This window comes from Acomys minous, assembly GCF_964271855.1.
Source record: "Acomys minous genome assembly, chromosome: 8".
Taxonomy (NCBI): Eukaryota; Metazoa; Chordata; class Mammalia; order Rodentia; family Muridae; genus Acomys; species Acomys minous.
The window spans coordinates 112295257-112321230 of record NC_140489.1 but is presented as its reverse complement, the minus strand read 5'-3'; the positions used below and the strand labels follow the sequence as shown (position 1 = coordinate 112321230).

At 45.8% G+C, this 25974-nt stretch overlaps 1 protein-coding gene across 3 annotated transcripts in view; it reads right to left on the bottom strand.

The window, feature by feature from the left end:
* The window catches only part of GALM (galactose mutarotase), a 52143-nt gene extending 27364 nt beyond the window's left edge, over positions 1 to 24779 (bottom strand). The window contains exons 1-4 of one of the 3 annotated variants that reach the window (XR_014780832.1): positions 24392 to 24779; positions 16146 to 16300; positions 11031 to 11237; positions 5669 to 5750 (exon numbers count right to left, since the gene is read on the bottom strand). Coding sequence is in view for 2 of the 3 variants with exons in the window: in XM_084791242.1 (XP_084647368.1) it covers positions 5669 to 5750; positions 11031 to 11237; positions 16146 to 16300; positions 24392 to 24581 (634 nt within the window). In the remaining variant the exon portion in view is untranslated. Of the gene's footprint in view, positions 1 to 5668; positions 5751 to 11030; positions 11238 to 16145; positions 16301 to 22535; positions 22735 to 24391 lie in introns of those variants that run through there. The other 2 variants (XM_084791242.1, XM_084791243.1) reach the window with 2 other exon arrangements.
* Between the last annotated feature and the right edge of the window lie 1195 nt (positions 24780 to 25974).

Sequence of the window (25974 nt, the reverse complement as noted above, 5' to 3'; positions counted from 1 at the left end):
CAGCAGGGATCTGGGGTTTGTTTGTTTTATGTAGCTAAAAACAATTGCCTTGGAGAAACAGCTAAGCTAACTGCCAACATGCAATGGACTGCAGCCTGAGCTGTGGGTTGAAATGAGTGTTCACCCCACAGATGCCCTCCAGAAGGGCAGCCTGCCAAGGCGCAGTGACCAACGGCTGTGCATTCAGGAGGGCCAAAAATGTAGTTTTGGCAGCTGGGCAAATGATTTTACTCAAAATATTTGTCTTATTTAATGTATTTTCTTTTCCTCTTTTTTCTTTTTCTTCTTTTCTTTTGACCTGGGGTCTATGTTGCCTAGGCTATTGAACTCTTGGGTTCAAATCATCCTCCTGCCTCAGACTCCTAAGTGCTGGGATTAAAGAAATGTGCCACCACTGCCCTGCTTGGCTTTTTCTTGTTGTTGTTTGCCTGCTTTAGTTTTCAAATAGAAAAGCAAAGATGCTAGAATCTTGTAGCTGAGCAATGAATACATAAGGGATATTGCTGGTTTGTGTTATGAAGCCCCAGGGCTTTTGAGAATCTCCTGTGGATAAAGCAAGGGCAGCTTTAAGCCACTTTGTTGGGTCCCAGTGAAGGTTGCACATGTCCCTACTGTTTCAGAGACTTGGGGCAAAGGAGAGCTTCCTCAGGTAGAAGACAGGACAAATGAGAGAATGGAGAAGCCAGACCCCATAGGTTTCTATGCTTTATTGGCCAAATAAGGGGCTGAAGGCATGATTTAGGTCCCCTACAATTGCCGAAAGGAGTGGGCTAGGGGCCCCAAGGATGCCAGGAGTAAAGATTTACATGGGAGCCTGCAGTGTAACAGGGAGTCATTTCATCCTGTTGTACTTGTTTCAGGTCCTTGTACATCCCAGTATCCCACTCTATGTAACCACTCAGTGAGCAAGCAGGAAGCACACAACTGAAGAACAGGACTGACTCTTCCCCAGATATACACAGGGACGGTAGGTAGCCCAGGTGCGGTAGTGCTGTTACAGTAAAGAGTGCTACTGTCTCATGATGTGAGTTCCCCATCATCTGAAACACTGTTTACTGTGGCTAACCAGAGTGAAAAACACCCCCAAAGTTTAGATCTGCGTCATCATCACCTCCCCTCAATACTACAATGATAAAAAGAGAGAGTTCCTTATCCCTCCAACTGCAAATAAAATTAACAACTTTTATGGCCCTAGAAAGAGAAATTTGAAGAATAATCATACAAGCAGGGATTTTGAGGTAGAAATTGGAAGATCTGGAGGGTGAGCAAAATAAACAATTTATAGGAAAAAGATAGCCATAACCAAGGAGATTAGAGTTAATAGCTCTCTATTACATTTTTGATTGTTTGCTTATTTTTCCTTCTTTCTTGCTTTTTTCTTTTAGGTTTTTCGAGACACTTGCTTTGTAGACCAGGCTGGCCTTGAACTCAAAGCGATCTACCTGCCTCTGCCTCCCGAGTGCTGTGCTTATTTTTCTCTTTCTTTTCTTTTCTTTTCTTTCTTTGTTTCTTGTGTTTGTGTGTGTGTGTGTGTGTGTGTGTGTGTGTGTGTGTGTGTGTGTTTGAGACAGGGTTTCTCTGTGTAGCCTTGGCTGTCCTGGACTCACTTTGTAGACCTCGAACTCATGGAGATCCAGCTGCCTCTGCCTCCTGAGTGCTGGGATTACAGGCGTGCGCCACCATGCCTGGCTCTGTTTGCTTATTTTTGCATGTGTATGGTAGGGGCACATACACTGAGGTGCACATCTGGAGGTCAGAGGACAACTTGTAGGAGCTGATACTCTTTCATTATGGAGGTCCACAGGACAAAATACAGCTAACTCCACAGCCCTGAACAGCCCAGGAACAGAGCAGGGTGGTGGCGGCACACACTTTACACCAGCACCAGGGAGGCAGAGGCAGGCAGATCCCTCCGTTCAAGGCCAGCCTGGTCTACAGAGCTAATTCCAGGACAGCTAGGACTACACAGAGAAACTTGTCTCAAAAATACACACACACACACACACACACACACACACACACACACACACACACACACACAACCCCAACCAAACAAAAAGAATGCTATCTGAAACACCTTGGCTCTAAACTTCTGTATGTTATGACCTGCTGTATTTTACTATACTTTCAAAAAATGGCTGGAGACTGACTCAGTCATTAGAGCACTGGCTGCTATTCAGAGGGCTAGGATTTGATTCCCAGCATCCACATGGTGGCCCACAACCATCCATAGCTCCAGCTTCCGGGGACCTGATACCCTCTTCCGGCTTCCACAAACACACAGGCAAAAAAACATCCATACTCATAACGTTAAAAAATTGATAAAAAAGAAAAACAAAGTCCAAGATGCTGTGGGCATATTCATTTGTCCTTGGCTGAGTGCTCCTCAGCTGTGTCACAGCAAAGTGGAGAGGCCATGTGCATGAGGTGGCTCCCTTTATAACAGCCCATTTTCACTGTGCTGCCCTAGACTCACTTTGTAGAACAGGCTGGCCTCGAACTCACAGCAATCTACCTGCCTCTGCCTCCTGAATGCTGGGATTAAAGGCGTGCACCACCATGCCCGGTTCCCAGTATGCACTTTCAACTGCTGAGCCATCTCTCAAGCGCCACCCTTCCCCCAGACGCTTTTTTATTTTATTTTTTGAAACATGTCCTGATGTAGCCCAGGCCTATCTTAAACTGCCCACTTTCTTCCTGTTTGAAAAAAAGAAGAACTAGGAATCTGTTTGGTGAAATGTTAAAACATTACTCATACACAGACGGCCTTTTGTTTGCTTAAGAAGAACGTGAGAGCTGGGCATGGTGCTGCACGCCTCCCCATTCCAGCACTTGGGAGGCCAAGGCAGCTTTCTACATAGTTGCAGGCTAGCCAAGGTTACACAGAGAAACAAACAGAACAAAGTGGGGACTAGAACAAGTCTCCTGCTACCCGAGTCCGGAACTCTTAGCTCCCACTCAACAGGTTTTCAATATTAGTACAAGGTGCAGAATCTCACCCTAATGGCATTTGCGGTGCAGAATTGAGGCACATGGGACTTTTATGCATTTCATTATGCTCCACGTCAGGCTCCACTGTGCTCTGCCCCCTTGCAATCATGACCCAGTTGGTGCCAGATGTGCACAGCTGCGGTTTTCATTAGATTAAAACACAAGAGGATGGCACAAGATGCTTCATCAACATGCACGATAAATATAACCAGTTCATATGCAGCACTTTCAAGCTACTGAGTTTACCTTGTCCCTTATCAGTCACAGGCAGAAGCCACAGCTAAGACGCTGAAATGCAATAATTCTGCATCGGGGACAAGATGAGCCAACTTCCTCCTGCTTATCTATTGAGTCACATAAATATCAGGAGGCAACGCGTGAGTGGGATAGACAGAAAAGCCTTTAAATCCACCTCAGCAAACCAGGGAAATAGTCAAAGCTCAGATGCCATAAATGTTAGTCCATTTACTTCAACTTCTCATTATTATTCCATTTTTAAAATGTATATTTATTTATTTATGTTGGTTTTGAGACAGGGTTTCTCTGTGTAGCTTTGCATGTCCTGGAACTTACTTTGTAGATAGACCAGCCTGGCTTCAAATTCCCAGAGGTCTCTGCCCTGCTTTTTTTTTTTTTTTAACTTTTTTTTTTTTTAACCTGGGGGCTATTTTATTCCAGCATGAGAGAAAACAATAGGGCAGGCAAGCTGTGAATCTTGGCAGTTACCAGGAGGAGTGGGATGAAGAGAATGAGAGAAAGCCATGCCTTCTGCGACAGAGGTTGACACCCAGCAGCGTGACAGAAGGAGAGGCAGGCTTCAGAGGAAGAATGAGAATGCAGAGTGCCAGAGAAATCATGGATCTCTGGGCTTTGACTAGGACCTGAAGAGAGAGAGAGAGAGAGAGAGAGAGAGAGAGAGAGAGAGAGAGAGAGAGAGAGAGAGAGAGACGACGCAGAGAGAAGAAAAATGGAAAGTTCTATGTTTCCGAGTTCAGAGGATGAGGTGGGTAGAATTCACAGGGTCACATGGAACAGTTCTGCAGGCATCTTTCCCCAACTAGGTTTGGGGTTTACTTGTTTGTGGTTGAGTGAGAGAGGGAGTCTCACTGTGTAGTCCTAGCTAGCCTTTAACAGGGAGATCTACCTGTATCCACCTTCTGGGTACAGAGATCAACTATATTTCTATATGAAATGATATGATACACACACACACACACATACACACATATATATGCCCCACATATAGTTAATTTTGCAGCCACTGTATTTATGAAAGTTTCTTTTTTCTTTTCTTTCTTTGATTTTTATTTATTTGTGGAGTTTTTTGTTTTGCTTTTTTGTTTTGTTTTGTTTGAGACAGGGTTTCTCTGTATAGCCGCAGATGTCCTGGACTCACTCTGTAGACCAGGCTGGCCTCAAACTCTGAGATCTGCCTGCCTCTGCCTCCTAAGTGCCAGGATTAAAGGCATGCACTACTAACACCTGGCTTACGAAAGTTTTTAATTCCTGCTATTAATGCTGTTCAGTATGTAGGCCCGTATAGTTACCCTTTTTCCTTGTGAAATTTTAAAATTTATTACTCTTTAGGTATGCATGTGTATGACATATGTACAGATGAACATGTACCATGGCCCATGTGTGAAGGTGAGAGGACACCTCTGTGGAATCAGACCTCCTCCTTCTATGTATTATGTGGGTTCCAGAGAGCAAACTCAGGTCAAGCTTGCACAGTAGGCACCTCTACCCACTTAGCCATCTCACAGGCCTCTCCTCTTCCTACAGTGGGTTAAAAGAAGGAATGGCCCCATAGGCTCATTATCTTTTAAGACTTGGACCCTGGTAAGCAGAACTGTTTGGGAAGCATTGGGAGGTGTGGCTTGTTGGAGGAGGTATGTCACTGGGTTCCAAAAGCCCACACCAGGCCCAGTGTTTGTCTGTCTGTCTGTCTGTCTGTCTGTCTGTCTGTCTGTCTGTCTGTCTGCCCCCTCTCTTCCTGCTTCAGGTGGATCAGATATAAACTCTCAACTACTGCTCCAGCACCATGCCTGCCTGCTGCCACACTCTCCATCATGATGGTCAAGGATGAGTCCTCTTGAACTGTAAGCCAACCCCCAGTTAAATGCTTCCTTCCATAAGATGCCTTGGTCATGGTGTTTCCTCACACCAGGAGAACAGTAACTAAGACAGCCACCATGCCCAGTACCCTTGTAAAAACTTGTTATGCTTTTCATCAACTCCCCTACTGTTAATGTTTTGTATAAGCCATGGTGCAAATATCAAAACTGAAAAGACTGACATTAGTAGGCTAGTTAAATAAAGCACCATTTTTACTAGGCCTTCACCTAGTAAAGGTGAGCACAGTAATGGTTAACACAGCAACAACCTTTCTCAGGCTGGGAACCATGGTTCTACACAACATAATAGTTTAAAGTCACTGACCTGAAGCCAGGCAGTGGTGGCACACACCTGTAATCCCAGCACTTGGGAGGCAGAGGCAGGCAGATCTCTGTGAGTTCGAGGCTAGCCTGGTCTACAAGGCAAGTCCAGGACAGTCAAGGATACACAGGAAAACCCTGTCTTAAAGAGCAAACAAACAAACAACAAAAAAACAACCCCCCCCCCAAAAAAAACAAAAAAAGAAAGAAAGAAAGAAAAGAAAAAGAAAATATTTACTGACCTGTAGGAATCAGAGTTTCATCCACAGGCAAATATGCCTCTGCTGCAATGGTGACTTCGTGGTCATATATATTTGGGGAGCCCTGGGAAGGAAAAGAGAAAAAGAAGATGTACTTCTTGGTTCCTTCTTGATGGGTGGACATTAAGACAGGGTTTCTCTATGTAGTCCAGGGGCCATGGAACTCACTATGTAGACCAGGCTGGCCTGAAGCTCACAGAGATCCACCTGCCCCTGTGTCCCAAGTGCTGGGATTAAAAGTGTGTACCATGCCTAGCTACTGGGTTTTATTTTACATATTTACTTTATTATCTTCTGCAAAAAAACATCTTCAAGCATTGACAGCTGACTGATAGCTATGATTAATAAGATCACTTAAGGGTAGGTAGGCAGAACCTCCATAGAGCCACCGACAAGTTTGGAAGAAACTGTCAAATGTAATTGTAGGGTGGGCAAGGTGGTTCAGTGAGTAAAGGGACGTGTTGTCAAGCCTGTGCCCAGAACCCACAGGGCAGAAGAGAAAATCAAACTCTCATCATATGTTGTCCTCAGACCTCTGTACATGATCCATGGTAAGCATGTGTGCGTACACAACACACACACACACACACACACACACACACACACACAATTTTCAACAAAAAAAGTGGCCTTTGCCTGCTCTCTCACATACAAGATAAAAGGAAGGGGTGGGGAGACACAAGTCTGTCTAGCCAGGGACCACTTCCAGGCTCATCAGAGAAGGCCATCTGTCACTCTTCTCTGGCTTAGCTCCTACCCACAGGACACATTCCCTGTCACACAACAGGAGTCAGAATCATAGTTCCTGCTCCTGAGTTTGTTCTTTGGGGCAGAACCAGCTGGTCTAGGAAGCCCAGGTCAGAGGTCAGAGGTCAGAGGGTCCAGGGTTGACCCAGTTCTGGCACTCACTGAGTGTCTCCAGGAAAATCACAAAGTTCTTTGGAACCTTATTTGTTTTGGTAGAAAACTGGGAGATACCCCCACTTTCCCCAGGGTCCTTCCGAGGTACAGTTTAGTTAAGGGGATACACTGTTCCTAAATTGGGAAATACTTTTGTAATATGAAACCACATAAGCATTTTTTATTTTCAGTATCTTAAAGCCCCACAGTGGCAAATGGGGAAGAGGAGCCAAATATGAGCTTCCTTATTTATTTATTTATTGGCTTTTCGAGACAGGGTTTCTCTGTGTCACCTTGACTGTCCTGGACTCACTTTGTAGACCAGGCTGACCTCAAATTCACAGTGATCCACCTGCCTCTGCCTCCTGAGTGCTGGGATTAAAGGCGTGCGCCACCACCGCCCGGCTGAGCTTCCATTTTTATGATCTCTTAAAAAGCTAAACGGAGGCTTCTGAGCCAGGGAGACTGTGTGCTGCAGAGGGACGTCTGCAATGTCTGGAATCAGGGCTGCTGCCTTCTGAACTGGACAAGGCCAAGGAGGCTGCCAAACATCCTACCTGCACTGCAAGAATCATCTCACCCAAAATGTCAGTGTCAATTTTGAGAAACCCTTAACAGAAGCCCTGCCAGGCTCCAGAGAGGCAACCAGGATCCCTATAGGCAGAAAGACGCAGGCTGCACAATCAAATGACTCATTCTGAGAAGAGAGGCCAGAGTTCAGAGACTTGTGAGTCTGCCAAAACACAGCAGAAAGCTGGCGTGGTGGCACAGGCCTATAATCCCAGAACTTGGGAAGGCAGAGGCAGGCGGATCTCTATGAGTTCGAGGCCAGCCTGGTCTACAAAGCGAGTCCAGGACAGCCAAGGCTACACAGAGAAGCCTTGTCTTGAAACAAAACAAACAAACAAACAAATAGCAGAAATGCTTTTCATTACACTGGAGGCTCTGCTGATGAATTAGCATGGAACATTGGGTAAGACGCCACTAGATCAGGAGTAACAGAAGAGCCCTAAAACACAAGAGCCATCTTCCTCTACACATGAATCTTGAAAGACACAACCCTGCTGATGTCATTGGTAGGGGTCACCCTCTGGACCTGGCCCAGCCTGTGTCCAGATCTGCACTTTCCTTGCCCAGGAGCAGACCTCTTTGCTGCCATTCCTTCCCAGATAAAGACCTTTCTATAACCAGAACACTGTTTTGGTTTCTAGGGCTGGAGACTGATCTCTTCTGCTCTGGAGCTTGATACAAATGGCATCCCACAGTAGACGCTCTTCAGTGGCTCCCCTCTCCCTCACAGCACAATGCTCTTGAGTATGTCCAAGTCACTAGGTGGGTGATTTGGTCCTTTCTACTGTAGGGTTTAGCACTGTTTGCCTTTATACAATTCTCCTGTAAATAAACATGCAGCTTGTTTCCACTGCTTTCACAGTAGGAACAAAGCTGCTGAGGAATTTCCTTGACTGTTTTTTTCTTTCTTTCTTTTGTTCTTTCAAAATATATTTTAAAGCACTAAGGCAGGAAGAAAATAAACCAACACATGAAAACCGCACACCAAACAGATGGATGGGTCAGAGATATTAGGAAGGGGAGGAGAGGCAAAGGGGTATTGTGAGCCCAAACTCTGAACAGCCCAGACATTTCATCACTGAGGAGGAACAAGCATATTTGTGTCTTCTGGTCTGGGAAACACAGTAGTCTATGTTGTCGGAAGATTACTGTCAGATTCCCTTCCTTTCCAGGCTGATGGAAACTTGGCATGAAACACTGGTTCCCACATTGACCTTGAGACAGGTCTCTGGACTCAGTGTTTTTGTTTTGTTTTGTTTTGTTTTGTTTTGTTTTGTTTTTTCTTTCCTGGTAGTTTCCTTTGACTGTTGCTTGTTGCAACTACACCGGTGACATGCAGAGTCTGTTACAATGGCACGGGCGTTAAAGACCCATGTGCGTCTCCATGACTACTGCCAATTCAGCTCCCAATGACTTGCAGAGTTTGAGGTAACAGACAAGAGATTTCTATCTGAAAGTCACAGCAAGGCCTCTGCATCAGCTCCCTTTCCCATGAAAGGAATTGGACTTGCTGTCTAATGTAGACCAGGTCACGTATTCGGGGAAGAGGAGCCCTCGCCAGCCTCCAAAGGCCTTGCTCTCTTTTAGTCTCCTTACTGGCCGTTGGGTTGGGTCGAGCTAGAGCGGGGTCACACTTTTGCCTGATGAAATGTGATGCTTCTGGACAACGTCCTATTTGTTCTTAGAAAAGAAACAGTAGAGATATGAAAAGGAACAAGTCAAGCTGGGTGAGGTGGCGCACGCCTGTAATCCCAGCTCTTGGGGAGGCAGAGGCAGGCAGAGCTCTGTGAGTTCGAGGCCAGCCTGGTCTACAAAAAGAGTTCCAGGACAGCCAAAGCTACATAGAGAAACCCTGTCTCAAAAAACTTAAAAAAAGAAAGAAAGAAAGAAATCAAGCAAGCAAGCAAGAGAAGAAGGAAGGAAGGAAGGAAGGAAGGAAGGAAGAAAGAAAGAAAAAGGAAATCCTGTTTTATATGTGGAGATGAGCATGTTAGGATGATATTAGGATGGGACTTCTGAAGCTATAGCAGCCACTCTGTGACTAGGAGGAAACACGTCTGAACGCAGAAAGCCCAAACACCAAGGAAGGTGTGCTTGTTTAAATAGGAATGGCCTCCACAGCCACATATATTTGAATGCTTGGTTCCGAGTAGGTGGAAGTGTTTGGGAAGGATTGGGAGGTGTGGCCTTGCTGGAGGAGACGTATTGCTGGGGGTGGGCTCTGAAGCTCACAAGCCACGCCGTTGCCAGTTAGTTCTTTCTTTCTGCTTCATGCTTGTGGATGAGAACCATGCCTGAAGGTCAGCTGCCATGCCAGTCATGATGGGCATGGACTCACCTTCGGAAACTGTCCCCCTCAACAAACTCTTTCTTCCAGAGTTGCTCTGGACATGGTATCTTATCACAGTAATTAAAAAATAACTAAGCAAGAAGGAAAATGAGTAAAAGGAAGAAAATGGGTCCCTGACAGCACATCTATCTAGTCATACCAGAACCACACTGCTTACTTTCCATCTCAAACCTCCCCGAGGTGCTCTCATAGCTCTTTAGGTAAAGTTTCAATAAAAATCATGTTCATGTTCCCTGAGTGTTGCAGTAGACAGAGGCTAGGACAGAAAGATAAAAATGAAAAAACCACCCGTAACCTCTCTACCTTTTTTGTTCTTTGAAAAACGTGATTCCCCACCCCCACCCGAGGACCCCAACATTGAATCCTAAAAGTGGTGGTACCTTGAAGCTCAGGCCCCAAACTAGAAAATTCTATTTATGAAATTTAGAATACGGTTGTGGTTGTTCACACCTGTAATCCCAGAACTTGAGAACCTGAGGCAGGAGGATTGCTATGAGCTCCAGACCAGCCTGCGCTACAGAATGAGACCATCCCTGAAAACAGACCACAAGGACGAGTGAAGAGTCATCACTGGCAGTCTGAACTTTGGAGATTCTGTGAGAACCACTTATCTGCTGTTTCAGGACATTGCCACCAGCAAACCAGCAGCAAAACCCACTAAAGGGTGAAGATGGAAGATACTGCCAGTTGGTCATGACCACCAGCTTGTAGGAAATGGTGTCACCATGATTCAAGTGATTTGATAAACCAAGTTCTTCAGATGGGGAGGAAGTCATAGAGATAAAACTCTGCGGTTTGGCTCTACAGTTGATTGACTCATGGGACAGCCTCTTCAACAGGCTAAAACAATTCCGTGGGAAAGGCTCGGGGGACGCTAATGAGGGAAGGGGCTATTGGCTGTTCTACACAAGTCTCAGATGTTTTCACCAACAGCTGTACAGAGTGCTCTCAACAAAGTTAGCCACTATTATGACACTGAGGATGTGTCTAGTCATGTAAAACCCCAGGTCTCCTACGTTCAAGCCCAGTGCCCTGTCCACTGGACCACACAGGGCAAGAACAACCACCAGACACCCCGGGAGAGGCTGTAGCACCACACGGCCGGAACACAACACACTATCTGGGGCATACTTAGAGGGGCTGAGGCAAACATGCTCACTTCCAACATTTAAGCATGGAAGCCACCTTAGGCGGGAGTAATTCTGGGGGAAGCAGAAGTACGAGGGAGCAGATGTGCATACACGCAATGAGAGGAAAGGGAAAGACTTCTTGAACCAGTCACTTGTCTGCACCACATGGGCGATAGTTGCTTCCCTTGGCGGGATGACATGTTCACCTGCTCTTCCTCTATGACTTCCGTTTTACTGAGTAACTATTTAGAGCCAGAGACTCTGCTTGGCCCTTTTGATCACAGAGAGCATGGGTTCATCTCCAAGTTGGAGCTTGTCTCTCCAGCCACCCCGCCTCCCCTTGGTCATCCCTGCAGCACTCTGGCTGCAGCAGGAGAGAAGTAAATTCACTTACTTGGCCTGCCAGGTTGAAATAAGAGTGGTTGGTCAGGTTAACTGGCGTGGTCTGGCTGGCCTGCGCTCTGTAGTTGATGACAAGCTCTCCACCATCCAGGGTATACGTCACCCAGACTTTCAGCTCTCCAGGGTAGCCCTCCTCACCATCTGGGCTGACTCGAGAGAACTGGACGCCATTGGACAACACCTGGGGGGTCCACAGGACCTAGGAAGAAGTATTTAAAGCTGCTGAGTCACTCCAGTCCCCACCGAAATGGCACCTTTCAATATTCAAAGACCAGAGTCTAGAAAGGGCGTTGGTGGTGCAAAACTAAAGGCTTCCCAACAACAGCCTGGACCTTAACTCATGCACAACTGTTTTATACAGAAAGACATGGCTTTTTTGGGAGAAAACAGTTTCCTCCTCATCTACTTGCATTTCCTATCATTTCTTCTCCTCCTAACTTTATATTTATGTGTCTATGTTTTTCTTTATCTTTCCCTTTGGTTTTAAAAAACAATTTGTTTATTAGGCATATGAGTGTTGTACTTGCATATCCAGCCTGCATGACAGAAGAGGGCATCACATCCCATTATAGATGGGTGCTGGGAATTGAACTCAGGACCTTTGAAAGAGCAGCCAGTGCTCCTAATCACTGAGCTATCTTTACAGTCATTGCCCCCTCTCCCTTTTTTTTTTTCCATTTTTTTTGAGACAGAGTTTCTCTGTGCAGTCCTAGCTGACTGTCCTGGAAATCAATCTGTAGACCAGGCTAGCCTCCAACTCAGAGATCCACCTGCCTCTGCCTCCAGAGTGCTGGGATTAAAGACGTGGTGTCACTACTACTTGGATTTGCTATGTATTTTAATCTTAGACTTCCAGTCTGACAAATATAAGACATCAAAACCTACTTGTGATATTTAAAGATAAGCTTGGGGCCGGGAATGTAGCTCAGATGGTGGAGTGCTTGTCCAGCTGGCATAAAACTCTGGGTTCAACGTCTAGAACCACAGAAATCCTGGCCTGGTAATGCATGTCTATCACCTCAAGGTTTGGAAGACAGGGGCAAGAGGATCAAGAGTTCAAGGTCACCCTCAGCTCTTAGGGAGTTCAAGATCAGCCTGGGCTGCATGTTACACTATTCCCAAAACAAAAACGTAGCCCTCTTTCTACTGGGGCACTACACATAGACATTTAATTCACACTGTTATTATTCTGATGTTGAAACCCAGGTCCCAAACAAGCTAAGCAAGTGCTCTCCCACTGAGCTTCACCACTAACCCTCTGCAAATATTTATTCTAAATACTCTGAGGTTGGCCATGCTCCCTGGGAGGGGCTAAAGCAAGCAGTGGGCTTATTCCATTTGGGAGAGTTCCAAGCCACAAGTCAGGAGTCCTGATTTAGGGACCAAAGTGTCCCTAGCTCAGTGTGTGGCTTTGGATAACAGGTGTGCATCACTACAGCAGGTACCCTTAGCCACTGAGCCACAGGGAAAAAAAAAAAAAGAGCCTAGGGATAGCAGGCCAGCTTTGTGGGAAAAAGCATCTGAATGGCAAGATGCTTCTGTGGGCAACAGCACAGCCTGAGTTCTATTCCTACAACCCACAGTGGAACACGAAAATGGATTTCTAAAAGTTGTCCTATGACCTCCACATGCATAGCGCATATATACACACACAGAGAGAGACAAACACAGGCACACACACACAAGGGTGTGTACATGTGCACTCGAGAGCACACACATTCATACGAACACAAAGATACATACACACAGGTGTAACACTAGTAAATAAAATTTTTAAAAAATTAAGGAAGCCTGCTACATGTATAACTTAATGGGAAAAAAAAAAAGAAGCTGGGTGTGGTGCACCCGGGAGGCAGAGGCAGGTAGATATCTATAAGTTCAAGGCCAGCCTGGTCTACAAAGTAAGTCTAGGACAACCAAGGCTACACAGAGAAACCCTGTCTCAAAAAACGGAAAAAAAAAATCAGAAAAAGGAAAAAAAAAAAAGCCAAATGGAAAATTTTAAGAACTGGTTGAAATGTTACTGCCTTGCCACCTAGACTTTGACCTTTTAAAAAAAGGACACAATGGAAATGTTTTTATTATCCTCAGCTAAGTGCAATTCCTATCCAAGAGTTTCCTGACCCAGAGTTTCCATATTTCCAGAAATTTCACATCTTTAATCTTTCTTGTCCTATTTGTAGTCCTGTCAGGACTCAATTTTTATCTTTTTTTTTTTTTAAGTATTGACATAAATAGAAAAAGCACATTATCTCCATAAATTATTCATTTACTGTTGAGATTGAATAAAGAATAAAGTATCAAGTTCAACGAAGCTGCTCCTGCTAGTGCAGTAAAACTTCCGGCCCCAAACTTCACTGGCTCCAGAAAAGGCAGCCAAGCCTTTCCTTTCACGACCCTCTCCTAAATATCCACGGATGGGTGGGTGCTATGTGCTCTTCAAGGGCAGTTCACACCCCACCACCCCCATTCTATATGCCTGTTCACACTCACTTCCTACAGCACACTGTTCACGTCTGTGTTGCACAATTTATATCTGTGCTCCTTTAGCAGTTAGGCAAGGGGCCATCCTCGGAGGCCCAGGAACCCAGGCCTGTGAGGTTTGCTGGTGCACAGAAAGGGCTCACTCCACTGGAGGATGTTGTAAGATTGGGATGTGCTGCTCAAAAGTTTTGTCTGTTGGAAACTTACTTCTCAAATTCATGGGATGGGTATTTGAGACAAAGCGCCTGTAGTCAGCGTTAGATGAGGTCATGATAAGTGAGTGCATCCCCCACCCCCATGGTGGCTGTAGTGGCTTCGTAATAAGATTAATCTAAGATGCCTTCTCTACCTTAGGATAAAGCGAAGAGAGAAGGAGGCAGCTGGCATTTGAAACAGAACCAAAGGGTGGCGTCATGCTCTTGAACTTCCGGCCTCCAGAAATGTGAACTAATTTAGACCTTTATCATAGCAATTCACATGGCTGCACCAATATAAAACATACTGAGGCAGGGTTTAGGGGATGTACCCCAGTGGGCAGGGTGACTAGCCAGTGTGCACGAAGGCCTGGTTTCAATCAGTCCCAGAGCCCCAAAAAACTGGTGACTCCCAGACTGGAGAGAACTCAGTGCCGGCTGCTCCTGTGCAGGACCCAGGTTTGGTTTCCAGTATCCACATCTTGCAGCTCAGAACTGCCTGTAACTGTAGTTCCAGAAACCCAACACCTTCTCTGGCCTCCTTTAGGCATGTGCACACACACGTACACACACACACACACACACACACACACACACACACACACACACTACAATAAATCTTAAAAGCAAACAAACGGCGGTGATGCCACACACCTTTAATCCTAGCACTTGGGAGGCAGAGGCAGGTGGATCTCCGTGAGTTCAAGGCCAGCCTGGTCTACAGAGCAAGTTCCAGAACAGCCAGAGCCTTACATAGAGAAACCCTGTCCCAGGCCAGCCAGAGCTGTTACACAGAGAAACTCAGTCTCAAAAAACCAAAAAGAAAAGAAAGAAAAGAAAAGCTGGGCATGGTGCCTCACAGCTTTTATCCCAGCACTCAGGAGGCAAAGGCAGATGGATCTCTGTACAGCCTGGTCTACAAAGTGAGTCCAGGACAGCCAAGGCTACACAGAGAAACCTTGTCTCAAAAAACCAAGCCAAGCCAAACCAAAAAAGAAAAAACAACAACAAAAAACAAACAAACAAACAAACAAAACAAAACAAAAACAAAAAAAGAAAGAAAGAAAAAGCAAAAGCATGGAGACAAATATGCACTATTTGACAGTGTTCATAAAAGGAATATATGTTCATGAAAACCACAGAACACTACAGTGGAACGGAGGAAGGAGGAAGTTGCTGTCTTGAGGTTCCTCTGAGGATCCCTGTCCCAACCAAGGCTGGGTCCAGCTTCCTCTGGGTTGAGGTTTGTTCACAGACCTGGAATGTTCTAGAGATCCATAGCTCTGACCCTGGTGGAACTGACACTCCCCTCTACCTTCCGCTCTTCCTGGTGTGAGAAGCACCTCACTGAGGGAAGGGAACCAAACGGGAAGTCTCATTCTAGGCCATAGACAGGAAGTTGGTGACAGGAGTGGGGGAAACAGAGTCCTCAGCTTCCTTCAGCAGGAGAGGTGGTGGCCAGAGGTAGAGGTGGCTTTTGGCTGCCACCCACGCTCTCTGGCTAGAGTCTGGAAAGTAACCTAAGCTGCATGGCCCAAAGGAAAGTGACCTGTGGGGTGTTCTCCCTCAGAGCTCAGAAGGAGACTGCTCACAGCAGGCTAGGGAGCAGGAGACTGAGCTCCGTTCACCTCAGAGGTTCGGCTTTATCCTCCTGAATTCCTGACATGGTTTCCAAGATATTTGCTTAGGTAATAGGAGCGGTTGTCTACAAAGGAGGACCTGGAGACAGCCTTAGCTAACTTTGGGGAACCAAGCACTTCAGTGGAAGGGTAGACTTAGGTGTGGGGCACCCTATGCATGGGGGAAAGGACCGAGGACAGCTACAAGGGAGTGTGTTGAATTAAAGATAGGCGCCACACCTGGCTGCAGTGTCTTAAGATGGATCATTAATCCCAGCATTTGGGAGGCAGAGGCAAGTGGATCACTGTGAGTTCGAGGACAGTCTGGTCTACACAGGACAGTCAAGGGTACACAGAGAAACCCTGTCTCAAAAAAAAAAAACCTAATAAATAAATAAATAAATAAATAAAAGAATGATCATTAAGCAAGGCACGGTGGCACACGCCTTCAATCCCAGCACTCAGGAGGCAGAGGCAGGTGGATCTCTGTGAATTCCAGGCCAGCCAGGTCTACAGAGCGAGTCCAGGACAGCCAAGGCTACACAGAGAGATCCTGTCTTGAACCCTGCGCCCCCAAAAAACCCCAAAACCCCAGAATGATCATTAATCCGTGTTTCTGCCACCCAGCACCCTGATGCTAACGTAGTGAAAGCCACGCCCTGTCTTCCTAAGTCCAGGGCTGTCATAGTGTGGAAGCAATCTGTTTCCATCACACAGGAGCTCCAAGGCCTGGGATCACGTCTTGCAAACACAGACTTGACAAGACTTTAAAGTGTGCCAAGAGGGGCCCCTGTCATATGCCCAACTCACCTTATCAAATCCTCTGAACCCTCCATGGAGGCTGTTGGGCTCTCTGTTAATGGGCAGGTGGTACTCCTTCCCGTCCACCGTGAATCTGCCTTTGGCAATTCTGTTGGCGACCCTCCCGACCACTGCTCCAAAGTAAGGCTGCTTCTGGAGGTAACCTGGACAGACAGGAAGCAATAGCATTTCTTTTTAAAAAACCTTCCGACATTAATGGAGGTTCACACTGTGGCCTCCTGCATTCTTCTGAGGGAAACTCCTAGGATATGTAAGTTGGTCCTGACTCACGCTCAAACAAAGTTGCCTTTGTTTGATTGTTGGCTATGTAGGCCAGCTTGGCCTCAAATTTGCCATCTTCCTACCTCAACCTCCTAGTGCTGCGATTAGGGGCGTCACGGGCATTGGCCACTGCCACCACACCTAGTTTAAGATGGTATTGTTACACAAGACTTCTTCCTTTTAGGGTCAGTGGGAAAAGGTGCTTGCTGTCCAGAGACGCAAGTCTGGCCACCCAAATTAATTTCCTGAGCCCACAAATTGGAAGGAGAGAGCTGATGTAAGCTATTTGCCTTCTGACTTCTACATCTGCATGGTGGCATGTGTGCCTACACACACATCATACAAACATACAAGGATAATGACATAATTTTAATTTCTTTCTCATGCAGTCTTTGTTTGTTTGTTTTCAAGACAAGGTTTCTCTGAGTAATCCTGGCTGTCCTGAACTCACTCTGTACACCAGGCTGGCCTCCAGCTCAGAGATCTGCAGGCCCTGCCTTCTGAGGGCTGGGGTTAAAGGTGTGTACCACCTAGGCCAGTTTTTATGCAGTCTTTAAACTATTTTTGTTTTAATTATATTTGTGTAATTATATATGGGTATTTTTCCTGCATGTATGCCTAATGTTTGTCTGTTCACCATATGTATCCCCAGTGCCCAAGGAGGCTGAAGAGGACAGCAGATCCCCTGGGACTAGAGTTTCTACATACAGTTGTGAGCTGCCCTGTGGATGTTGGGACTTGAACCTGGGTCCTCTGGAAGAATGGCAAGTGCTCCTAACTGCTGAGCCATCTCTCAAGTAGCTCTTATACAGTCTTGAAAGAAAACTCTAAGTTTTTATTATTTTTTTTTATTTTTAAATTTTTGTTTTGCTTTTCGAGACAGGGCTTCTCTTTTTAGCCGTGGCTGTCCTAGGCTCGTTTTGTAGACCAGGCTGGCCTCCTCGAACTCACAGAGATCCACTTGCTTCTGCCTTCAGCGTGCTGGGATTACAGGTGTGCACCATCACACCCGGCTGACTTTTGGTTTTTTTTTTTAAACCATACAATTAGGAGATAGAGAGATGGCTCAGTGGTTAAGAATTTGTACTGCTCCTACAAGGGACTCAAGTTCAGTTCCCAGCACCGAATCAGGTGGCTCTCAATCTTCTGTAACAGTAGCTCCAGAGCACCTGACAACTCTGGTCTCCGTGGGGGCACATGCACCAACACACACACAAATGTGCAAGTGCTCACACACAAGTATACACACAGATACACATTTTTTAAAAATCTTATTTTATGTGTACATGTTTTTTGCCTGCATGCACATATGTGTGCGCCTTGTGTATGCCTGGTGCCATGGGTTCCCCTGGAATTGGAGTAACAGACAGTTGTGAGCTGCCATGTTGATGCTGGGAACCCTGATGAACACAAATATTACCGGGCTTTGGGGCAGGTACTATTAAACACAAAGTTGCTCATTGTAACTATGACTTTGAACATAAACATATTGTAGCATTTCCCACCTCTTTCGGTTCCTCTGTGCTTCGTTTACAATAGAAAATATTAAGGACTTTTTTTTAATAGGGTTTTTGTTGTTGTTGCTGTTTACACTAAAATTCTATTTCTTGCCGGGAGCAGTTGCGCACACCCATAATCCCAGCACTCAGGAGGCAGAGGCAAGGGGATCTCTGTGAGTTCGAGGCCAGCCTGGTCTACAAAGTGAGTCCAGGACATCCAAGGCTACACAGAGAAAAATCTGTCTCCAAATACAAGAAGAAGAAGAAGAAGAAGAAGAAGAAGGAGAAGGAGAAGGAGAAGGAGAAGGAGAAGGAGAAGAAGAAGAAGGAGGAGAAGAAGAAGGAGAAGAAGAAGTAGTCCACGTCTTTTTAAGCAGGCCCCCACTCTGTAACCCAGGCTATGGTACATGCTGGATTATAAACATACGGCACTGGGAGTATCTCTCCCAGATGTTTTCAATCCATGGTTGGTGAAACCCTCAGCTACTGAGGGAAGACTGCATTTGGAAGACACCAGTCTTTCTGGTTGAGTGCCTTACCATCTTCCTAGATAGGTGGCCCTCTCTCTGCCGGCCCCATTCTGTCTCCCACCTGCCTCCGTATCAGAAGCTGTGGTTTTAAGCCCCTCCCAGTGGCTAACCAGAAAGAGCCCCAAAGAGCCAAACAACCTGTTTCTGGGTTTGCTTCGTGTGCACTTTGGCCGGGATGGGATTGGTTCCTTTTGCACTCATCATAAAGGGTCACGGCTGACCCCTCTAACAAGAGACAGGTGAATTCACAGAGACCAACACGCCAAATGTATTGGGTCACTTCAGCAAGACTATGGTGGTACCTGAGGTAAGCTGTCCGTTTTTGTGCTTATGTCTGATAGAAGCTTTGTAAAAATATAGTTTGATAAAATAGGCTTAATTCAGTAGCGAGGGACTGAAGAGGAGACCCAACAGGGCCTGCCTGTTAGGTTCTTGCTGGCCTCTTTGGGAAGGACCCCCTCCTAAGTCTGGGATTCTCACTTAGGGGACTTATGATCTGTAGCCAGTCAAGGAAGGTCAGAGAATTTCTTTATAGCTAACTTAGAAAGACAAGAGAAAGCCTGATGGTGGTGGTGCATGCCTTTACTCCCAATGCTCAGGGAGGCAGAGGCAGGAGAATCACTGTGAGTTTGAGGGCAGCCTGGTCTACACACTAAGTCCAGGACAGCCAAGGCTACGCAGAGAAAATCTGTCTTGAAAAACAGAAAGAGAGGGGCTGGAGAGATGGCTCAGAGGTTACGATAAGAGCACTGACTGTTCTTCCAGAGGTCCTTAGTTCAATTCCCAGCAACCACATGGTGGCTCACAACCATCTATAATGAGATCTGGTGCCCTCTTCTGGTGTGCAGGCACACATGCAGGTAGAGTACTGTATAAATAATAAATAAATCTTTTTCCTTTCTTTCTTCCTTCCTTTCTTTCTTTTTCTTTTTTTTTTTTTTTTGTAAATAAATCTTTTTTTTTTTAAAGTGACAGGCTCAGATCCTGAAATGGGCATGACTGAAAGGGTTTTGAATTACAGAAAATATTGTTTGTCATCAAAAGGTCAAAGTTCCTGGATCAAGCTATGAATGCTAACTTAGTGAACTCAACTGCTGGACTGAGAGAGCGGAGGCTGTCGGTGCTGGTTCATGAGCCAGAATGAACTAATAAAGGCTTAGCAGTGGTGCACAGCCTTTCCACTCGCATGCCACATCAGGCAGCCTACAACAACTTCGCCAGAGGGCCCGAAAGCCTGAAGTAAAATTACTCCCTATTTTCCCTCAGAAGCCTCACCCATCGAACCACTCACTGTCCTTAGGCTGTAAGGAAACAACTTGACTTAACAATCACTTTAATTACGCCAGATGTTATCTCCGTGATGGGATAAGCACACTGAAATAAATAAAAATTCCAGCAGAGTGGAAGAAGCAATTTAGGAACAAAAGAAGGAAAAGAGATGAAAACGACTACCAGTCTCTATAGTCAGAGACTTTGCTCACGTGATTGAGCACAGGCAGATACACACTACAGGTCTGGAGACGTTAAATAACTCACACTTTAACAGACAGAGCATCGATTTAAACTGGGAGCTCTCCCTGTTCCAACAAGGGAATCCTTGAGCATTCACAGTATCAATCTTCAGTCTTTGACCAGAACTCTTTGGTCTCTACTCCTTGTACAAAATCTAGGGTTTGGTTTTTCTTGTTTTTTTTTTTTTTTTTTTTTTTTTCTGTTTTGTTTTGAGACAGGGTATCAGGTATCCCAAACTGACTTTGATGAAAATGATCTTGAACTTCTGATCTTCCTGCCTCTGCTCCTAAGTGGAGGGATTATAGGCAAACACCACCACAGCAGGGTTTTATGTGCTTAGGGATGAGATTCAAGTCTTTAAGGCTACATACATGTTAGGCAAGCACACTACCAACTGGGCTACATTCCCAGCCCCTGGACCGCAGCACTGTTTGTTTATTGCTCTACCACTGAACTAAATCCCCAGACTTCAAAGCATCAAGGGTATTTTTTATTCTTTCCATAGTGGGTCTCAGTGCAGTAATAGCTGGGTATTTGGTGGTAACTGGGGGGGAAATGAGAGGGCAGGAGTCTTGGATAGGCTTATAAGCAAATACTCTTATCACAGGCTTTGAAAGACAGCAATAATGACTGTTGGTTGGTCACAAAGATGACAATAAGAAAGGGTAGGAAAAACCCACAGGAGACATTACTAATTTTTTCCAGGCTATAACTAAATGATCATATATAATTTCCCTTTTTAGAATTCTACGGAAGAGCTTATTTTCCCAGAGAGAAATCGAACTGTTCTGACCTCTAGTCATGGCTGCCATCCAGTTTACATAAAAAAATCTATCTAGAGACCGGCAGTTACAAAAGGGGCACGTTTCACAGAATTATCAAGTTTATCGCTTGCACACATCTCAAAACATTTATGAGACAAGGTAAATCTTTTCACTTAAGATTACTTACTCAGTTTGTGTATATAAATTTACAGGATCAAACCTTAAAAATTAAATTAGAATTATTTATTTACTTATTTGTGTGTGTGTGTGTGTGTGTGTGTGTGTGTGTGTGTGTGTGTGTTCAGGTACCATGTGCGCATGTGGAGGTCAGAGAACAGCCTGCAGGAGTTGGTTCTCTCTTTCCACCATGCAGATCCTGGGAATCAAACGCTGATGACCGAGCTTGGCAGCAAGCACCTTAACCTGATGAGCCATTTTGACGGTTCCATTATCAAGGTCTGGCTCTCCTAGAACTTGCTAAGTAGATCAGGCATCATCAGACACACTCTAAAACGTTGTTGTTTGTTTTGGGGGACAGGGTTTCTCTGTGTAACAGCCATAGCTGTCCTGGAACTCACTTTGTAGACACAGTTGGCCTCAAACTCAGAGAGATCCGCCTGCCCCTGCCTAAGTGCTGGGATTAAAGGTGTACGCCACAAAGCCTGGCATCTAAAATGTTCTTTTAAAAAATATTTTTAAATTTATTTTATGTGTATGTATGCCCTGTTTGCTTGTACACCTGTGTGCCAGAAGAGGACATCAGATCCCAGTGTAGATGGTTGTGAGGCACCATATGGTTGCTGGGAATTGAACTCAGGACCTCTGGAAGAACAGATAGAGCTCTTAAATGCCAAGCCATCTCTATAGGCCCTAAAATGGGTTTTAATACACTACAATCTACCAAGGTAGCAGCAGAGAACCGTTTTATATTTTTATAGTTGAGATAAATACTTCCTGTTGTGACATGGGCCAACTCCTGTCTATAAAAATCTGAAAAACAGGACTTTACAAGGGGAACTGGATTTCCTCTGCCATAATCTTGAAGATAGCTAACATCTCAGAAAGCATTACTTAATATTCTACAGGTGCTTTCCTTCCAGCTTCTCTTTTGACAATAGCTTTCTCTCCTTTTAAAATAACTCAGTATTCAAATTACAGCACAGGGACGAAAATGTCCATCTTGGCCCAGCACCAAGGATATTTTAAAGTTTTCATTGGGTTAGGGTTAGGGTTAGGGTATTTGGTGGTAACTGTGATGCATTTTGATAAGAAAAATGCTATAGAGCAGCCGTTCTCGCCGTTCCTAAACCTGAGACCCTTTAATATAGATCCTCACGCTGTGGTGACGCCCCCAACCATAAAATTATTTCCTGGCTACTTCATGACTTAATTTTGCTATTGTTATGAATCATAATGTAAATATTTGATATGCTACCCACACACAAAAGAGTTGTGTTAGCGCCTTCTCAAGCACCAGCGGAGCTCAACAAGAGACCTGCTGGGTTACTGTACTAAAGGAGAGCTAATGCCTTTTATCTAGAGCTTTTATGAGGAGGCGAGGATCATCCTTTCACTAAGCCTCTAATGAGTAGCCTCACAATTAGTACTTCCATGCCTGTGAAGAAACTGGAGCCTCCTGGCTGGGATATCCTCTTACATTTCATAGGGATTTCAAAGACATCTGAGGTTGTATTTCAGGTGCACTGGACTCTGACCTCTGACCTGAAAGGGATCTGGAGTGGGGGAGGGGGTTGTTTGTCTCTGGAGGGTGGTGGGTAGAGCAAGCGACAGATGGTAAGAGCAGGTACCAACCTGTCACCTCGAATTCTCTTACTGGCTCTGAGTTTCTAGGCCACGTATCAGCTCCAGTCCACCGGAATAATCTCTCTGCGGATTTTATTTCAGGCCACAAAGGGGCCTGTGGAGAGGAGTGACTCAGCAAAGCCTCCTCCATTACCCTCCCTCTAGCCTTTCAACTCGGAAGATGGCTGCACACAGAAGGAGGAATCAGGGCTCACGTCCTCCAAGTCTCCATGCCTTCCCACAAGCCTGTCCCTCACATCAGCCTTCTCAATTAAGTAACCAAAGAAATTCTGCTGGGAAATAAGTAACCCCGGGGCTGGAGAGGCTCCAAGACAATAAAGACATAACTGTGGGAGTGGGCGCAGGGCTACACCAAAGCAAGACCGAGGACAGGAACCTCAGCAACACTCTCACTAGGCATTTTAACAAGAAGAGGGGGTCACCCCTTTATTTCTGCCTAAAGGACAAATAAATAAGTAAGTAAAACACGGTTTTCCTGTTGACCTCAAACGAAGAGCCAGGTTAAACATATGAAGAACCAAGTAGGCAAAAAGAGGCGCAAAAAGGAAAACCTCAAACTTCTTGTGGTGCTACTGAGTAAAGCAAATTAATTCTGTTTCCATTTGCCGCCTTTACTTCAGCTTTTGCTTCCTGTCTGGTTTCATGCGATGCTAAGGAACAGTAAGATGTACATCTTTCTCTTGCTGCAAACCAAACTGCAATCCAATGCCTCCATTCTGTAACCGTTGGGCTAAAATCTGCCTCCCTAGCAAACTGCAGGTTTTATTATGTCTGTCTTGTTGAGGCCACTGCATTAACAGGTTTAAATATAAGAATTAAGATAATATCCCAACCCCCAACCCCGTGCATGGATTAAGATAAAACCGAAGGCTCTTGCCAGTCATCCCAAGTGGAAGCACGGTAATCAGGAGTTCCAGGCCAGCCTTGGCTACCCAGTGAGTTCCAGGCTAGCTTGGGCTGCGTGAGACCCTGTCCAATTAAAAAAATTTTTTAAATTTTTTAAATTAAAAAGAAAGAAAGAAAGAAAGAAAGGAAGGAAGAAAGAAAAACATCCGGCCGGGCGTGGTGGGGCACGCCTTTAATCCCAGCACTCGGGAGGCAGAGGCAGGCGGATCGCTGTGAGTTCCAGGCCAGCCTGGTCTACAAAGTTGAGTCCAGGACAGCCAAGGCTAACACAGAGAGACCCTGTCTCGAAAAATCGAAAAATAAAAAAAATAAAAAAATAAAAAAAAAGAAAGAAAACATCCGAATTGCCCAACGGATCCTGATGACTATGTCCGTGTCTTAGGAGGCCTTACTTCCAAACCAGTGGCTTTACCCCTTTGATTGAGAACATGTTCCTCCAAAGGCTCTGTACCGACATTGACCACAGCAGCCAAGCACTCTGGTAAGTTTATACCAGGCCTATATTCTGAGGCATTTCTGCTCAAAGAGGCCTCAAAGAAAATCCTATAAAAGGAGTGGGGTGTAGGATGGTTGCAGGAGCCTGTCTTTGATTTTCCTTCCTCAGAAAATCACACGCAACGCGCCCTGTGACCCACAGTTCAAAGCTCGCTCTAGGGAGTTTTTGGTCTCTCAGCTGACTTCCTCGTGAACTGTGACAAAGTCTAACTGCCTAAGGAAGGCCAAGTCCTACAGCTATTTGCAGTCGATCCTGTTTTTTCCTAACCACACAATCCTGTTAGCGGTTACTATTAGCCCATACCAGCACTTCCAAGTTAAGACTTGGGGACGTCGGGTAGGTCTCCCGAGAGGCCGGCCGGAAGGACCCGGGTACACAGGATCAGGAGTGTGTGCCGGCTAGGTCTGGGGCCACTTGGCAGCTTTGGGCAGGACGCACCCACCTTCCAACTCGGCAAAGCCCAGCACCACGTCTGAGGCCTTCCCCTGCCTGTCTTTGACCTGCAGAGCAGTGATCGTGCAGCCCCAGGAGATGATGTCCACAGTCAGCTGGTCGGACCGAAGCTGGAACTTCTCCACTGTCCCTCCCCCCGAGGGCAGCTCTCCAAACACGGTTCTGGTCACCGAAACCATTGGGAAAGTTCGGGGCGTGCAGCTACTCCCTGCTGTTCAAACTGTAGCCTTGGTCACGTTTGGGAAGATAAAAGTTCCCGGGAGAAGGGGAGGGCCTCGGCTTAACTCCGCCCCTTTATTGACTGGATTTAAGTATTTGACCAACTCCTGGGGGAGGCGGGTGGGATAGTCTAAGGTCTTTTTTAAAACTTTCCTTTGCCTAAGGTAAGGGAAAGCAAACTTTCCAGTCTAGCGTGCAGGTCTTTTCCTCCGCTAATCCGGGCTGCAGTGCATGTCGGGAATGGTAGTCTTTAAGAAAATTGCAATTGCATCTTGGGGCTTGTAGTTTAAAACAAATCAACTATTCTTTTGCGCAGGTGTGCGCGCACCCAGCACTTTAGCTGTCAAAAGAAAACCTCGGTTCTCTCACTTCCCTGATGGGCTCGGAGAAATCAACTCAGATGGACAGGCGTGGGGGTCCGCTCCATTGCTTACTAAGCTATGATGTCCATTGCATGTAGTCTTTCTAAACCCCAGTATCCTCACTTCTCTGCACACCTCTGCAAGATGTGCTGAGCGGAGCTGGTTGGCCATTATTGCTGGCTATTAATATTGGGTCCATTAGACAGCTCCTGAGGGAATTCTGGTCTCCTCCCCTCCCCCCCCCCCCCCCGTTTGTCTTTCGAGACGGGGTTTCTCTGTGTAGCCTTGGCTGTCCTGGAACTCTCTCTGTAGACCAGGCCGGCCTCGAGCACCACATTCATGCTGGATGCCCACAGAGATCAGAAGCAGACGTTGGGTGCCCTGGAATTGGAGTCACAGAAGGTTGTGAGCCGCCATATGGGTGCGAGGAACTTGTCTTCTGCAAGAAACGATCTTACTTCTGAGCTGTCTTTCCAGCCCTGTACAAAATTTAATTTTTTTTAAAATTATATGTGTATGTGTGGGTAGATTTGTGCACATGCATGCAGTGGCCATGTAGACCGGAAAAGTGCGTCGGATCCATTGGAACTGCCATTTAGGCAGTTGTGAGCCACTTGACAAGAGGGCTGGGGATCGACCCACCTCCTTGTCCCCCTTCCCTGTCCTCTGCTAGAACAGTGTTAGCTCTTAGTGATGAAGCCATCTCCTCAGCCCTGGAGTCTGCGCTTTTCCTCACCTCTCAGGCCATTCTCATGTTGATTTGGGACTAAATTGAAATAAATAAGTGTTTGGAGGTATGATGGCCTAGGATTGAGAAAATGCTATTAGGAGCCTTGTTAGGATCACGAGATGAAATACAGGCACCTCTGTCTCTCCTTGCTGCAGCTCTAGAAGATTGTTAGCTGTAGGAAGGAGAGGTCTGGGAGCCTAAAGAAGTGCAAAACTCACTCCACTTACATTTCTGGTCTTGCATAGCCACTGTGAGCACGGA